The sequence below is a fragment of the Rhinopithecus roxellana genome, chromosome 1 (genome assembly GCF_007565055.1).
Source record: "Rhinopithecus roxellana isolate Shanxi Qingling chromosome 1, ASM756505v1, whole genome shotgun sequence".
Taxonomy (NCBI): Eukaryota; Metazoa; Chordata; class Mammalia; order Primates; family Cercopithecidae; genus Rhinopithecus; species Rhinopithecus roxellana.
In genome coordinates, this window is record NC_044549.1 from 107,675,100 (window position 1) to 107,690,903 (window position 15,804).

Sequence of the window (15,804 nt, forward strand, 5' to 3'; positions counted from 1 at the left end):
GTGAAACCCCGTCTCTACTAAAATACAAAAAATTAGTGGTGGCGGGCGCCTGTAGTCCCAGCTACTCAGGTGGCTGAGGCAGGAGAATGGCCTAAACCCGGGAGGCGGAGCTTGCAGTGAGCCGAGATCAGGCCACTGCACTCTAGGTTGGTGACAGAGCGAGACTTGGTCTCAAAAACAAAAACAAAAAACAAAACAAAACAACAACAACAACAAAAACTGTCAAATCAGGACGCATTGGGAAGTATGTATCGTGTACTCATTGGCAGGATGGGCTACATAATTTGCAGGACCTAGTGAAAAATAAAAATATGGGGCCCCTTGCTCAAATTTATAAGAATTTCAAGATGGTGGCAGCAGAGCATTATACCAAACGTGGGGCTCCTCTGAGTGTGGGGCCCTGGGTGGGGGCAAGGGATTTATAAAAAAGACAATTGTAAGCATTAATCTGGGAAATTATTAGCATTTTCTCCTAAAATAGCTTGTCACCAATATTTCCAGGCATCTAGCAGTGTTTTTCATAGTTGGAGAGAGTCAGGTGGGTCTGGGCGCCCTGACCCTAAGGCAGATTTGGTTTCTCCTGAGGGAACCAAAGAATATAGAATTCTTAAGACTTTCTTTCTTTGACATCCCCCAACATTCTGAGTGACCAGTACCAACCAACCAGCAGAGAGAGAGAGAGAGAGTCCATTAATTCAATCGTCAGTAAGACTTGCTGAGCTCCTGGCGTGTTGAAGGCACTAAATAGGCATAGGAAAAACAAGGATGAAGAAAACTCAATCCCATGGTTTAATTGGGGCCATACATTATGGGACAAAGAGTTATAGGAGCTCAAGGTAGAGAAGGAAAAGAAGTGTGAACAGTCGCAAATAGGTCCCGCTGTCTGAGACTTATTCACCAAGGAATTTCCCAGGCATTTCAGGTAAAGGAGACAGCCTACTTGAACGCACAGAATTTTAAAACAGGAGTGACAAGAAGGTCCATGGCCCTGGAGAGCGAGAGTATGAGGGCAATAAGGTGGGAGTTGAGACCAAATAAGGTAGATGGAGAGTAATCCTTGAAAAGGTTTGTATGCTTCGAGTCAGAGTTGGAGTTTATCCTATACAATAGAAGCCATAGGAAGATTTTTAATAGTAGAGTGACTTAAAGAAAACAAGTGAAAAAGTGAAGATGAACCAAAATCGAGAGGAGTTGGTGGCCCTCTCCTTGCACACGGATCTATTTGGTGCTATGAGCATAGGAAGGAATTGAAATCATGGCCTCTGCCTCCATAAAGTTTATATACTACTGTGTATTTAGCACAAAGTTAATGCTAATAAAGATCAGGAGAGAAAGATCATTCGGGGGCTTAGTGGTGAGAGTGGTGAGGTAACACCAGGGAAGCCAAGGCTGAGAATTCTGGGAATGGAAAACTGGTGAACAAAGGCACAGAAGGAGAAATGGAAGGGAAACAATATATGCTGACAATCTACTGTGTTCTGCAGTAGGCATCATTAATTCCTGTATGTGTGTGTGTTTTTATTGGAATAGGATTACACGTTAAGAGACATGTAGGCAGAATTGACATCTTTATAGTTCTAAGTCTTTCAATTCCATCTGTTTTCTCAGCTTTCTCAAAAAGGAGATCTGAAGATGAGAAGACAAACAAATGAAACCCTCAATAACCTCAGTCTTGGAAGTCAGGCACTAGTGCCAGCACTATCAGAAATAACAGATATAATTGTAATCTCCTGAGATCTGCTTAACCTTTTTAGGTCTCATTCTTTATTCTCTTTACCTATAAAAGGCTCCCTTTGTTATGGTATAAAACTCTCCCATTCTATCTTCTTCCTTAGTGTTTGAACAAATTTGTTCAAATCTACATTTGTTTGTGTACACAAACACACACTCCTTTTCTTTCTTTCTTTCCCTTCTTCTCTTTCTTTCTTTTTCTTTCTTTCTCTTTCTTTCTTTCTTTCTTTCTTCTTTCTTCCTCTCTTTCCACTTCCTTCTTCTTTCTTTCTTTCTTTCTTTCTTCTGCTTTCTTCGTTCTTCTTTCTTGCTTTCTTTCCTGTCTTTCCTTTCGTTCTTTCCTTCTTCTTCTTTCTTTCTTTCTTTCTTTCTTCTCTTTCTTCTTTCCTTCTTTCCTTTCTTCCCTTTTCTTCTTTCTTTTCTTTCTTTCTTTCTTTCTTTCTTTCTTTCTTTCTTTCTTTCTTTCTTTCTTTTCTTTCTTTCTTCTCTTTCTTTCTTTTTTTTTTTTTTTTGAGACAAAGTCTAGTTATATGGCCCAGGCTGGAGTGCAGTGGCATGATCTCAGCTTGCTGCAACCTCTGCCTCCTGGGTTCAAGTGATTCTCCTGTCTCAGCCTCCCAAGTAGCTGGGATTACAGGTGCCTGCCACCACCGCCCAGCTACTTTTTGTATTTTTAGTAGAGTTGGGGTTTCACTGTGTTGGCCAGGCTGGTCTCGAACTCCTGACCTTGTGATCTGCCCACCTCAGCCTCCCAAAATGCTGGGATTACAAGCGTGAGTCACCACGCCCAGCCCACACTCCTTTTCTTACAGCACTTCCGAGTCTGATAGCTATAACAGGAGGTTGTTTTAACTATGATATTTTAACTATGACTCTAATCTTTATAAAGGGCATAACTTCAGCAAGCCAAATTAGAACACATATTTCTCATTACCCAACCAGAAAAGCTGACATTTCTACCATTAGCATTAGACTACTAAATCCAGAAAAAGCCCCCCTCCGCCACCAAATATCTTCCCTGGGGAATGATAATGTGATAAATTGGGCTATAAATGGAGAAAACTAATTTGTGGGCTTAGCAGAAATTAACAGTCATTACTGTCTGCACACTAGAATGATAACCAATTTATGGGATTAGCATAGAGCAAAATAAGAGTTTCAGAGAACCAAAATAAGGGTGAGACATTAATTGGGGAAGAGGAGGCCCAGCACATTCCACGTAGCATACTGGAATTGGAAGAAAAGTAGCATATTGAGTTCTGGAGAAGGCGGGGTGTGTGAGTGCTAATAAAAGGCATGTGTGGGCTGTCTCCTTAACAATTCACCCTGGGTTTCATTACGACAGCAAGTTAAGAAGTTCAGCACTGTGCAGGTATCCATTAATGCCGTGACCTTAACCAAGTTTCTTAAAGTCTCAGAACTCAAGTTTCTTTTTTTTTCTTTCATTTTCTTTCCTTCTTTTTTTTTTTTTTTTTTTTTTTTTTTTTTTTTTGAGACTGAGTTTTGTTCTTGTTGCCCAGGCTGGAGTGAAATGGCATGATCTCCTCTCACTGCAACCTCTGCCTCCCGGGTTCAAGCGATTCTCCTGCCTCAGCCTCTGGAGTAGCTGAGATTACAAGCATGTGCCACCATGCCCAGTTAATTTTATATTTTTAGTAGAGACAGGGTTTCACCATGTTGGTCAGGCTGGTCTCGAACTCCTGACCTCAGGTGATCCGCCTGCCTTGGCCTCCCAAAGTGTTGGGATTACAGGCGTGAGCCACCGCGCCCGGCGGGAGCTTCAGTTTCTTTACACATAAAATTGGCATAATAAAAAAAGAGGGGTACAGTGAGAGAGTGCTGAAGATGAAGAGATTTATGTGAAAACCATTTGTTCACAGGTGGTCAATAAATATTCATTCCCTTCTTTGAGCTTTTCCCTCTCTTGGCCCAGGCCATGTCTTTCTCTGCAGCATTTACCACCATCTAACAGTGAGAGACAACTTACTTTTCCATTGTCCCCATTAACTTGTCAGCTGCATGAGAGCAAGGATTTTGTTAGTTTTTTACCTAGCACCTTGAGCCATGCCTAACACAGAAACTTTTCCTTTGGACAGTGCCATCTTGGACTTGTTTGCTGTCACTTCCATGACCTGCATTTATAGGGTTTTTGGAAAATGTTCCTTGATGAGAAAATATTCGAGAAAAATTGGATTATTTAGGAAGATGGGCAAACCTGCTCACCGAGAAATTATCTGCTTTGTGACCTGTTATCTGCTGCCCTCTAATGGCTGAGCCGAGTCGCCATTAGCAGGCGGCAGGTGGCTTTGTCACGATGTAGTGAGTGACCAGTGCCTGGCTCAGGGGGTGCAGCCAACCAGGGCTGGGAATAGAATGGGGCATTGCTGAAGGGGGAAAGAGAAAGACATGCAGAATACAGACATGTTTGTTTCCTTCTTTGCACTGACCTGTGTGTCCTTTGGTGAGGAGCTCTATGGCTTTTGAGTCAGAATAAAGTTATTAAGTACAAAGAGAAAAAAAAAAAAAAAACAACTAAAGTCATTTTCAGAGCAGGGTTCACAGTAGAGTCAACGGCTCACCTGCCTTAGAATTTCCCAAGTTGTTGGTGTAACCGTGAATTTCTCAGACGTCCTGAACCTGAAAGGGACTGAGGTCTGAGACTCTGCATTTGTTCGGTGAGCTTCCAGGCGATTCTGGTGCAGTCAAGTTTGACACTTGAGGAGTAATTGCCAAACTTTTTTCTTCATCATGGAGCCCCAATGTATGTATGTTTGCTTATTTATTTTTTAATGTTATAAATTAAATACAAAATGACTGTTCTAGTGTATTGTGTACATTATCAAACATTCAAAAAATGGAAATTTTTAAAGAATAAAAAAATACACTAAAGTTTACATATGAACTTCACATGCTACATTTTGGATGAGTATAATTTATGCTGATTAAATGTTATGTAACTGATCCTTAGGGTGATCCTGATGGCACAACATTCATTTTCCCAAGTTTGTGGCCCCAACATCAATAGGCATTACAAGGCAGCAGGATTATCTGCAGAGGTTTTATTTCTGCTTCAATAGCATCACGGGGAATTCTCTTTCTTCCCCCTCCCTGTTTTTCTACCTCTTCACAATTTTCACATTTGATGCTGGGAAAAGTTGTCATGTTTACTCTCTTAACCAAGCTGATGTTCCTAGTATTGCAACTTCTGGGTAGGAAACTGAGTGTGGACTGGTAAGTGTGTTGGCATCGTACAGCCTGCAATGCCCAGGTGCTTAAGCAAACACACATATACACCCTTGGGACTACTCCAAGACTCAACCTGTTGCAAAATCATCTGTTGTGAAATCCTGCCTAGAAAGAGCTTTCAATGCATGATTAGACTCCAATCTGGCTCTTAATTTTTCTGGGGTCACGGATCTTTAAGAATGCGATGAAATCTTCAGGCTCTCCAAGGCTGGGAAAAAATAATTCACGTGACCATAGGTACCACTTAAGAGAGTGTAAACACTTCTGTAGTTCTCAAAGTGTGGACTCTGGGCTGGCAGAATTAGCATCATTAAGGAACTTAATAGAAATGCCCAGCAGGGCATGCTGGCATATGTCTGTAATCCCGGCATTTAGGAGGCCAATGCAGGAGGATAGCTTGAGGCCAGGATAGGAGACCAGCCTGGGCAACAGAGCAAGACCCCGTCTCTACAAAAAGAAAGAGGCTGGGCACGCTGGCTCACACCTGTAATCCCAGCACTTTGGGAGGCTGAGGCGGGTGGATCACCTGAGGTCAGGAGTTCAAGACCAGCCTGGCTAACATGGTGAAACCCTGTTTCTACTAAAAATACAAAAAATTAGCCGGGTGTGGTGGTGTGGGTCTGTAATCCCAGCTACTCGGGAGGCTGAGGCAGGAGAATCACTTGAACTCGGGAGACGGAGTTTGCAGTGAACCGAGATAGCACCACTGCATCCCAGCTTGGGCAACAAAAGAGAAACTCTGTCAAAAAAGAAAGGAAAGGATAAGAAAGGAAAGGAAAGGAGGAAGGAAGGAAGGAAGGAAGGAAGGAAGGAAGGAAGGAAGGAAGGAAGGAAGGGAGGGAGGGAGGGAGGGAGGGAGGGAGGGAGGGAGGGAGGGAGGGAAAGCGAGAGAAAGAAAGAGAGAGAAAGAAAAAGAGAAAGAAAAGAAAAGAAAAGAAGCAATGCTCGACCCTCAAGCCTACTGAATCATTAACTTTGGGGTGGGAGCTAGCACTCTGTATTTAGCAAGCCCTCCAGGACTCAAGTTTGAGAACACTCCAGAGCAGTTCTCCAACCTGCTTCCTTATTAGAATCACCTGGTGAGTTAAAAATAAAAAGGACTGATGTCTGATGCCTGGCCTCCAAACTCAATTAAGTTAATATACCTGAAAGTGGAGCCTGAACTGGAGACTGGGATTTTTTTAAAGCTCCACAAAGGAGCTAAGCTCTGTAGACCCAAGTTTTACTAATCCAGGCTACTTCTCCTCTTCCTCCTCTTCCTCCTCCTCTTCCTCCTTCTTCTCTCTTCTCTTCTCTCTTCTTCTTCTTTTTCTTCTTCTTCTTGTTCCTCTTCTCTGCCTCTCCTCTTCTCTTCTTTCTTCTTTCTTCCTTCTTCTTTTTTCTTTCTTCTTTCTTCCCTCCTCCGCCGCCTCCTCCTCCTCCTCCTTCCCTTCTTCTTCTTCTTTTTTTCCTTCTTCTTTTACTTCTTTCTGAGACAGGATCTTGTTCCGTTGCTCAGGCTGTACTACAGTGGTGCAGTCATAGCTCACTGCAGCCTCAAACTCCTGAGCTCAAGTGATCCTCCTGTCTTAGCCTCCCAAAGTGCTCGGATTACAGGCATGAGCCACTGCGCCTGGCCCCAGGCTACTTATGACAACTTCAAAACCAAAGCATGATAGACTGCACTAAAGAGGAACTTAGCAACAGCCTGACTCAATTGCTCTTACTTACTGAGAAGGAAACTGAGGCCCAAAGAGATGGGGAGGCTTTCCAAGGCTACACCATTGCTGAGTATCACAGTTAGCACCCAGTTCTCCTTCTCTCCCTGCTCCAGGAAAGGCCACACAGGGAAATATTGAAATCAAAGCGCTACGGAAGAAGCCTGGAAAGTTGAGATAGGCAAGTTTAAAAGTAGCATGGGAGGTTTAGCTGCCGATCATTGACATCAGCCTCCAGGGGATTTTCCCCTTTGGCCCCATCTCATCAGCACTTGCTGCTCCTTTTCATCCAGCTCGGTTCATTGAGCTTCCCCTTGCCTGAGCAGTGGAGTGCAGGAGAGCTGTAGTTCTGTCATTGGACGTCTTTGTGTTGACACTTAGGGAGACAGGCAGGACAGCCAGGTGGTGAGGAGCTTGGGCTTGACGTCCAGGTGTCCTGGGTTTAATGCCTGCTCTGCCACTGACTAGCTCAGTGCAGTTGGCTTGTTGCACAACCTCTTCAAGCCTCAGTTTCCTCAGCTTTCAAATAAGGTGATGATAGCACAGCTATCCCTGAGAGACGTGAAAGGACGGTGTTTGTACCAGAGGGAGAGCTCTGGGAGGGGAGGTAGGCAAAGAAGAAGGGACAGGATCGGCCTGTCACAGAGCAGAGATCGTAGGGAGTTGCCTTTTCTTTTAACTCTGAGGATTATAGAAACCTGCCTCTGTGTTCGGGCCTCTTCCACACAGATGAGGTAAACCACAGAATAGAATGACTTGTGAAATAAAGAGCACAGGAGTGAGCACAGGCTGCTGTGTACAGTTCCCTTCATGAGAGGTATTTCGAGTAATCGCATAAAAATCCTGATATTTATTATATTTTAGTTGATCGTTTTCCCTAATTCAGGTGAAATGAACAGTAAAAATTATGCCAGTAAAAAAAGTAACACTTTGGCCGGGTGCAGTGGCTCACTTCTATAATCCCAACACTTCGGGAGGCCGAAGCGGGAGGATCACTTGAGGCCAGGTGTTAGAGACCAGCCTGGCCAACATGGTGAAAACCTCGTCTCTACTAAAAATACAAAAATTAGCTGGGCGTGGTGGTGGGCACCTGTAATCCCAGTCACTCAGAAGGCCGAGGCAGGACAATCGCGTGAACCCAGGAAGTGGAGGTTGCAGTGAGCTGCACTCCAGCCTGGGCTACAGAACGAGACTCTGTCTCAAAAACAAAAGAGTCAAAACAAAAAAAACCCAACAAACAACAACAAAAAACACTTTTTATTATTTTCAGTTCTATGTAGGAACCCAAGCATTCCTTCCTAGGTGATTTTAGAATTGGTGAGAAATCTAGCTCAGTGGCTGAGGGAGTGGACTCACCCTCAGATAGTCGGACCATTTATTTGGCTTTGGAGCCTGGATTTCCTATTTGCTGTTTTTGGGGCCCTGGGGGAAGTTATTTATTTTTTCTAAGCCTCACTTTACTCTTATGCAAAATGGGGCTTATCATTGTTTCTATATCATAGGCTTGTGTCAAATAAAAACAAACATGGACTTAGATAAGAAGAAATGCTACTCAAAAGGACTATTGCAATAGGGAAAGCTCTCCAATCTCAGGAATTTGCAAATGTCTCAGAGACAAACAGAAAAAGCTTTTCTTTTATTGGGAGAGGTAGGCAGAGCTTAGCAGAAATGGGAAGTTGGACAAGCAAGGGGGCAGAGACTGACAGGAACAGTTCTCTAGCTAAACTGATAAGGGGGGTTTTCGTGCCAGCTCAGGCTTTGGGGCAAGCAGAGCTGAGGCCTGACTAAAATGTGGTCACGACAAAGCAGAGGGTAAGAAATGGGCAGCTGTGAACACGTGGTCAACCACTTGGTCAATCACATCACTTACCAAGGTCTGAGGTTATTTTTATTATGAATGGCCTGATTCCAAAATGCTTGAGCAGCCCTTTCATTTTCCCTTGAGCAGAATAACTCTGTCACACCATCATAACAATGACAACATCCCACTGAGTGAGCACCTACCATGTGCCAGGCTCAGCGCTTGAAAGAGATGCAAACGCTGATGAGATAGTCTCTGAGTTCTCAGTCCAGGGGGAAGAACGAGTTAGGCGACCTAAGTGACACAGGCACTCAGACATGGACAGCGTGTCATGGGAGAATGAGGCAGGTTTTCCATAGTGTAGAGGTTGAGAAACCCTGACCTAGACTAAGAAACCACACACATACACAGACAAGAAAACTAAAAAGTCACTCTCTTCTCTACATTGGGTACAGCCATTTGGTAATGTGCCAGGCTAAACAGAACTACATTTCCCCAAATTCCCTTTCCTGTGTTTCCTGTTAGGGTGCACCGCAGGAGGGATTCTTGAGAGCTTTGGAGGCAGAAGAGAAGGAGTATCTGCTTTTTAGCGCACAGGCATGGTTGCTATCCGCTGCCTCCCCTCACTAACACAGGAGGGCGGGGCCTGCAACCGTTCATCTTCCCCAGGATTCTCCTTCAGTGTCTGGGTCGCCTGGGCCGGGTAGTGTGTCTTTAGCTCCATGACAAAGGGCTCCAGCTTCTGCAGGACACCCATACCGTCAGAAGCAACAAGAATGAACAGGGTTCCAGGCCACCCTCATGGCTGCAGTTCATGCTTGCGGGTTACAGCTTGTTCTTCTCTCTCAGGCTTTACGTCCAAGTCTGACTGCCTTGTTGATTGCCTGCTCTGTGGACTTCAAGATCCAGCACCAAACACGAAGACGGCTCTCTTACAGAGACTGTTTAACTAGTTCCAACAATTACGTAAGGTCAAATCCCTGTAGCAAATGTGTGTGTGTGTGTGTGTGTGTGTGTGTATACATAGACATTGCTCTCTGATTGAACCCTGAGTGATACATTGGGTTAAAGTCAAGGTCACCCTATTAATGTTTCTAACACAGGACAAAGTAATTTTGTAGAAAGGTGGATATAGAAAGAGGGCCTATGTCAGTGGCCCTCCCCCATTAATTGTTCTAAACTCTGGACGCATTCTTTTCTTCTTTTCTTTCTTTTTTTCCCTAAATCATCTTTGGATGCTTAGATTGGGAATAAATTATGGTATGTCCTAGAATTATCTTTCCTGCATTTCAAGAGTTGAGTGCCAAGACAGTTATTACATGTCATGGTGACTAAATTGGAATGCACTGCATGTGTTTTGATTTCTTTTTTATGAGCTCAAACCAGAATCTTCAGCCATATCCTGCTGCCTCCTGGTTCTCTGTAGATGGAAGAATCATGTTTGTTTTGGAACGCTCTATTTGACCCTTTGTTTTTTTACCCCATCTGGAGATCCTCTAGAGCCTCTGTGTCTTCCTTAATCTGCTCAGAGCAGAGCTGTCCTCAGTTCCTGGGCAGACACTACTGGGTTTGAACAGTGAGAGGAGAAGCTGGATGTCACTCACACTAACTTTGTTCAGCACCTTGTTATAATGGCTTTTTGCTGACAACTGTACATGTGGGTGGTGTGTTTGAGTGTGATACACAAATTTGTTTCATTCCTTTTTTCCCGTCATCACTAATAGCTCAGGTCCATGAGCATATTATATGTGTGTAGCTGGGTGGTATTTTGAGATAATAATTTAGGTTTTGTCTTGCTAGTATTTCTCTTTTTCCTTTCCTCTATTCAAGTGGATTGTTGGCGCTGTGCTCATCAACCCAGTAGAATGCTAAGGCAGGGTGGAAAATCCCAAGAACGACCCAAGGTAAAGCCTGGTGCAATGACATTCAGAACTAGAAAGCAAATGTGGTCATAGAAAATATAATTTTAATTTTTGTACTCATGGATCTGTGTACCGAGATCACTCCAGCCTCATGTTTAATTTTCACATAGACATCCACTTTCCTACTTGTTTTGTCAATTATTTTTAAAAATTATTGTTATATTATTTGTTTGAGATAGAGTCTCACTCTGTCACCCAGGCTGGAATGCAGTGGCATGATCTTAGGTCACTGCAACCTCCGCCTTCCAGGTTCAAGTGATTCTCCTGTCTCAGCCTCCCGAGGAGCTGGGATTATAGGCACCCACTGCCACACCTGGCTAATTTTTGCATTTTTAGTAGAGACGGGATTTCACCACGTTGGCCAGGCTGGTGTCGAACTCCTGACCTCAAGTGATCTGCCCACCTCCCAAAATGTTGGGATTACAGGCGTGAGCCACTGTGCCCAGCCTTAAATTATTTTTTATGTTTTTTTTTTTTTTTTTAGCTTGTCACTCAGGCTGGAGTGCAGTGGCATGATCATGGCCTCCACCTGCCAGGCTCAATGAATCCTCCTGCCTCAGCCTCCAAGTAGTTGGGACTAGAGTCATGTGTCACCATGCTTGGCTAATTTTTCTATTTTTTGTAAAGACAGGGTCTTACTATGTTGCCTAGGCTAGTCTTGAACTCTGGGCTCAAGTGATCCTCCTGCTTTGGCCTCCCAAAGTGCTGAGATTACAGGTGTGAGCCACTGCACCCGGCCTTGTCTGTTCATTGTTGAAATCTTCAGTTTATTTCAGGGCAAAGGACACCACTTCACTTAGAGTGCAGGAGAAAGAAAACTAAGGGCTCTGGCACCTCCATTCACACAACAAATCTATGAATTGCCGAATATGTGCTCGGTTAGGTACTCCTTAGTACCTACACTTGAATCAGATTCTTTTCTTGGTTCAAGTAACTTGTAGTCCAAAGCATAGAAAAATAAAGAAATGTACTCCATTAAGCAAAATGAAGTTGGCAACTCTCATAACAGAAGTTTCTGGACAGTCTGAAGACCAACCTTGAGGTGTGTGTGTGCATACAGAGGTCTCTAAGGGAGAGGCGCACTCATCTTTACCCTTTGTTTCCTGTCTCTTCCTTTTAAGTCCTCTTATCCATAGTAAGCAATTTCCTCTAATTTTATGGTAACTGGTTTTGAAAAATGGCCTTTTGTGAAAACTCGTCAAAGGTTATTTCAGTTCTTCATCTATAAAATAATGAGAGCAGATTTCATGATGATTACAATTGATTTTTATCTAAAATAATGAATCCTTGCAAACCCCTGGATAAAGAATTGATGCCTCTTAGCCACATTCAAAGTCCCTCATCAAAGAACTCAGGCAAGTGAATCAGTCCTAATAGCCCAACATCTCTGAACTTCAGAACATCATTACCCCGGAACATCATTACCAGGGTCACCGTTTAGTATTTAGCATGTACTACCTTGTATTCATCTGTGATATGTGAGCTCCTGGTAGGCAGTAATGGGGTCTGACTCGGTCTTCATCCTTGTGCCTGCAGGTGGTGTTCTAATGCAATGGTTGCTCAAAGTGGCTGGTTTTCGACATCACTTGGTGAGCTTTAAAAATGAAATGACTGGCAGGGCGCGGTGGCTCATGCCTGTAATCCCAGCAGTTTGGGAGCCTGAGGCGGGCGGACCACCTGACGTCCGGAGTTCGAGACCAGTCTGCCCAATGTGGTGAAACCCTGTCTCTACTAAAAATACAAAAACTAGCCAGGCGTGGTGGTGGGTGCCTGTAATCCCAGCTACTCGGGAGGCTGAGGCACGAGAATCGCTTGAGCCTGGGAGGCAGAGGTCTCAGTGAGCTGAGATGGCTGTGCCACTGCACTCCAGCCTGGGTGACAGAGAGTGAGACTCCATCTCAAACAAACAAACAAAAACAAAAAGACTGACAAAAAAAACAGACTTCCACATCTCATGCCCAGATTTGTAGATGCAGTGGGTCTAGACTGCAGCTCAGAAATCTGTAATTTTAGAACATTCCCTAGGTAATTTTGATGATCAGCCATATTTGAAAATAAATGTTCTAAACTGAATCGAAATCCTGTGTGTGTGTGTGTGTGTGTGTGTGTGTGTGTGTGTGTGTGTGTGTGTAGTTCCTGCAATGAGATCTTCAATGTCTATCTGCCTTTCTTGCTTCTGCCTATTGAGTTTCAGGTGCCTGACACAATCCCTGATCTTACAGAATTCTCATTATAGTGAGGTCAAAACTATTGCATTTAACTCTGCGTTTTCAGTGCCTAGCCCCTCAGGGGCCAGCACACAGTAGGTGACCATTAATTACTTTATCGATGGCTTTGATAAACCCAGTTTTCAGTGTGCCTGACCTACATGGTGCAGCCTATTAGCTTGGCAGGGGCAGGAGGGAGACTTTCTGGCTTGGACTTCCCTGAGGCCCTTCTTATTGCACACAGTCATGCTGGCAGCCCCACAGGCCCTTGCTTCACCCTTGGTGACTTCAAAATTTCCTGTATGATGGATTGTCTTTCAAGTGTCCTTTTACAGACGGGGAAACTGAGACTTTGAAAATAACTGTCCTGGGACCCCTAAGCTGGTTTGTGGTGGAGTTGGGGTTTGAACACAAATCAACAGAATGGATCTGATGCCCTATTAGTCCCTGACTCATAAAACCAGTTAGTCTTAATATGACACATAGAATAATAACACTTATTACCTTAACCCTGGGCAATAGGCTGACAAAATGATTACTCAAATCAATTTTTTAAAACTTGTTTTTGTTTGATCAAAGGAAACATTTGTAGAAAAGATGAGCTATTCATTCACCCTTTTGCCCCTCCCTCCTAAAACACACACAATCTTTGTTACATTACCTCTGAATTCAGGTTTTAATTTAACATACTTAAGAGAACCCTAGCCAAGATGACAGCCTCAAAAGATCAGTCACAAGCAACTCAAGCAAGTCAGCAAAAAAAGACGACAAATAACCAATACTTATGATACATCAATCATTCTTTTTTCCTTATACATCTTAAAAATTGGTCTTAGTTTCCCATTTTAAATGTGCTTTCCTCCTTTATGTAAAACATCCAAAGATATAAATATCTTTATATACAAATAAGTAGCATGGCAGTACATGTGACTTTATACATTTTACATTTGTAATAAAAAGAATCATGAAAAGTTTGCTTTGAACCTGTTGGCAAATTCTAAAAAGAAACTAATTTGAAAGATTTATAAATCAAATTTGTTAAGTGGCCAAACTAATTTTATTTGAAAATAACAAAATTCTAACTCGAGCAAAGCTGGTTGGAAAGAAGGAATAACTGCCTTCTCTAAGCTTTCTCAACTAGGAAGCAGATAGGAATTAACAATCCCAAGAAGAGAAGTTTTATGAAAAGAAATTGTAGTCATCATGCTGTAGAGTTTGAGCAGCTTATCTCAGAGGTTTAAACAGGTCCATCTCCCTAGAAGGTAGAAAAGGTGAATTAGCTATGATGTCATGATTTAGGTAAATTATAGCTTTCCCCCTCCCTCTTCCCATCCCCATCACCTGCCTTCCTCCTGGCTCCTATTGGTTGCCTATTGAATTCCTACACTTTATTATCTTTGTTTCAGAGCTTTAATCTGTCACCCACCTGTGTTGAGGTTATAGGAATGGAAGCTTCATTTTGTTTTGCATCACGTATTTATTTATTTAGTCCTCAAGGAAGTTACATTTTATTTATTTATTTATTTTTGTCTTATTTTGTTTTTAATTTTTAAAAATTTCAATAGCTTTTGGGGTACAAGTGGTTGTTGGTTCTGTGGATGATGAATTAGGTACTGATGAATTCTGAAACTGCAGTGCACCCATCACGTGAGGAGAATACATTGTATACAATATGCATCATTTATTTTAAAAAATAATTTGGTAAGAGGTGCTGAGAGACTAAGTGCTACATGGAAAGCCACCACTAACAAGTAGGAGAGCTGGGATTTGAACCAGGGAGGCAGAACCCAGAGACTGTGTTAAAGGAAATTAGAAGCTATGCTACCTCACTGACTTTCAAAAGGTTAGTAAATAACATTCAGTGCCATTTACTGAGCCTTCTAAGGATTCAAATGAATTCATGCTTGTCACCCTGTACTAGGCACTCCATTGACAACTGTAGGAGTAGGTATTAATAGCCACGTTTTACAGACAAGGAGCGGTTGAGGGCTACTGACTGCACCAAGACCACACAGCTGACATTCAAACCAGGCCTCCTAGCATGTATTTTAAGGCACATTCACAACTACCACTTCACTTAAGGACTGTGCCAGTCTCAGGAAGCTCTCAGTAAATACTTTCTGCCTGAATGGATAGATGTTGATCTCATACTCTTTCCATAAATTAGGCAAGAGGCAGTTGGAATAACTGAGACTATGAGAAGTTAGTGAGCTTGCTGGAGTCGCTCAGCTAGTAAGCTGTGGAACTAGGCTGAGAGCCCAAGTCTTTCCGCAGTGTCCTACTGGGGCAGGAATGCTGACCAGTCCCATGAGAGGCCAGCTGCCCACAAGAAAGGAATCTTCAGCAGACTGACTTTAAAACTGCAGCTCTTGTGCACTGAAATATTTAGTAGTGAAATTTTGTGATGTCCAAAAATTACTTTCCAAGATTCCAGAAAGAGAGAGGGTGAGGAAATATTAACAATTTTGTGAGCATGGGTGACAGTATATATGTGTTCATTGCACCATTCCTTTAACTTTATGTAGATTTGAAGTTTTCAAAATAAAAAGTTGGAGGAGGAAGGGGGAGAGAGACAGAGAGGAGAGATGAAGGGAGGGAGGAAGAAAGGAAGGAAAAAAAAATAGACAATTCTGGTGGTGTACATTCACTTTCTGTGTCTCTGGTGCCCATGCACTGACAACCATGGAGTCCATCTACTGTCTTTCAACTATCGAGTGACTCAGCCATTAAGATCTCTAAAATATGGTGTCCAGATAAATGAAACTCACTGAAAGGAACCAACGTACTGACACCTATGAATGTGTTTTTAAATTGAGAGATAATTCTCAGGTTTAGTAAAGTATTATCAACAGTTTAAAGAATAATCATATTTTCTTTCTTTCTTTTCTTTTTTTTTTTTCCAAAAAAGGTCTTGTTCTGTTATCCAGGGTGTAGGCAATGGCAAGATTTCAGCTCATTCAGCCTCAGCATTGTGGGCTCAGCTGATGCTCCCAGCTCAGCCTCCTGAGTAGCTGGGACTATGGGTGCAAACCACCACATCTGGTTAATTTTTTGTATTTTTAGTAGAGATGAGGTTTCGCCATGTTGCCGTGGTCAAGACCAGTTCAAGGCTGGTCTTGAACTCCTGGGCTCAAGTGATCCTCTTGCCTTGGCCTCCCAAAGTCCTGGGATTACAGGGATGAGCCACTGTGTCCAGCCAA

At 42.9% G+C, this 15,804-nt stretch overlaps 1 protein-coding gene across 1 annotated transcript in view; it reads right to left on the bottom strand.

Annotated features, from left to right (window-relative positions):
- Window positions 1-13,256: 13,256 nt before the first annotated feature.
- The window catches only part of TM4SF4 (transmembrane 4 L six family member 4), a 29,922-nt gene continuing 27,374 nt past the window's right edge, over window positions 13,257-15,804 (bottom strand). Inside the window, exon 5 of the mRNA XM_010356838.2 lies at window positions 13,257-13,859. Within this exon, the coding sequence (XP_010355140.2) occupies window positions 13,842-13,859 (18 nt within the window). The 3' untranslated portion in view covers window positions 13,257-13,841. The remainder of the gene's footprint in view (window positions 13,860-15,804) is intronic.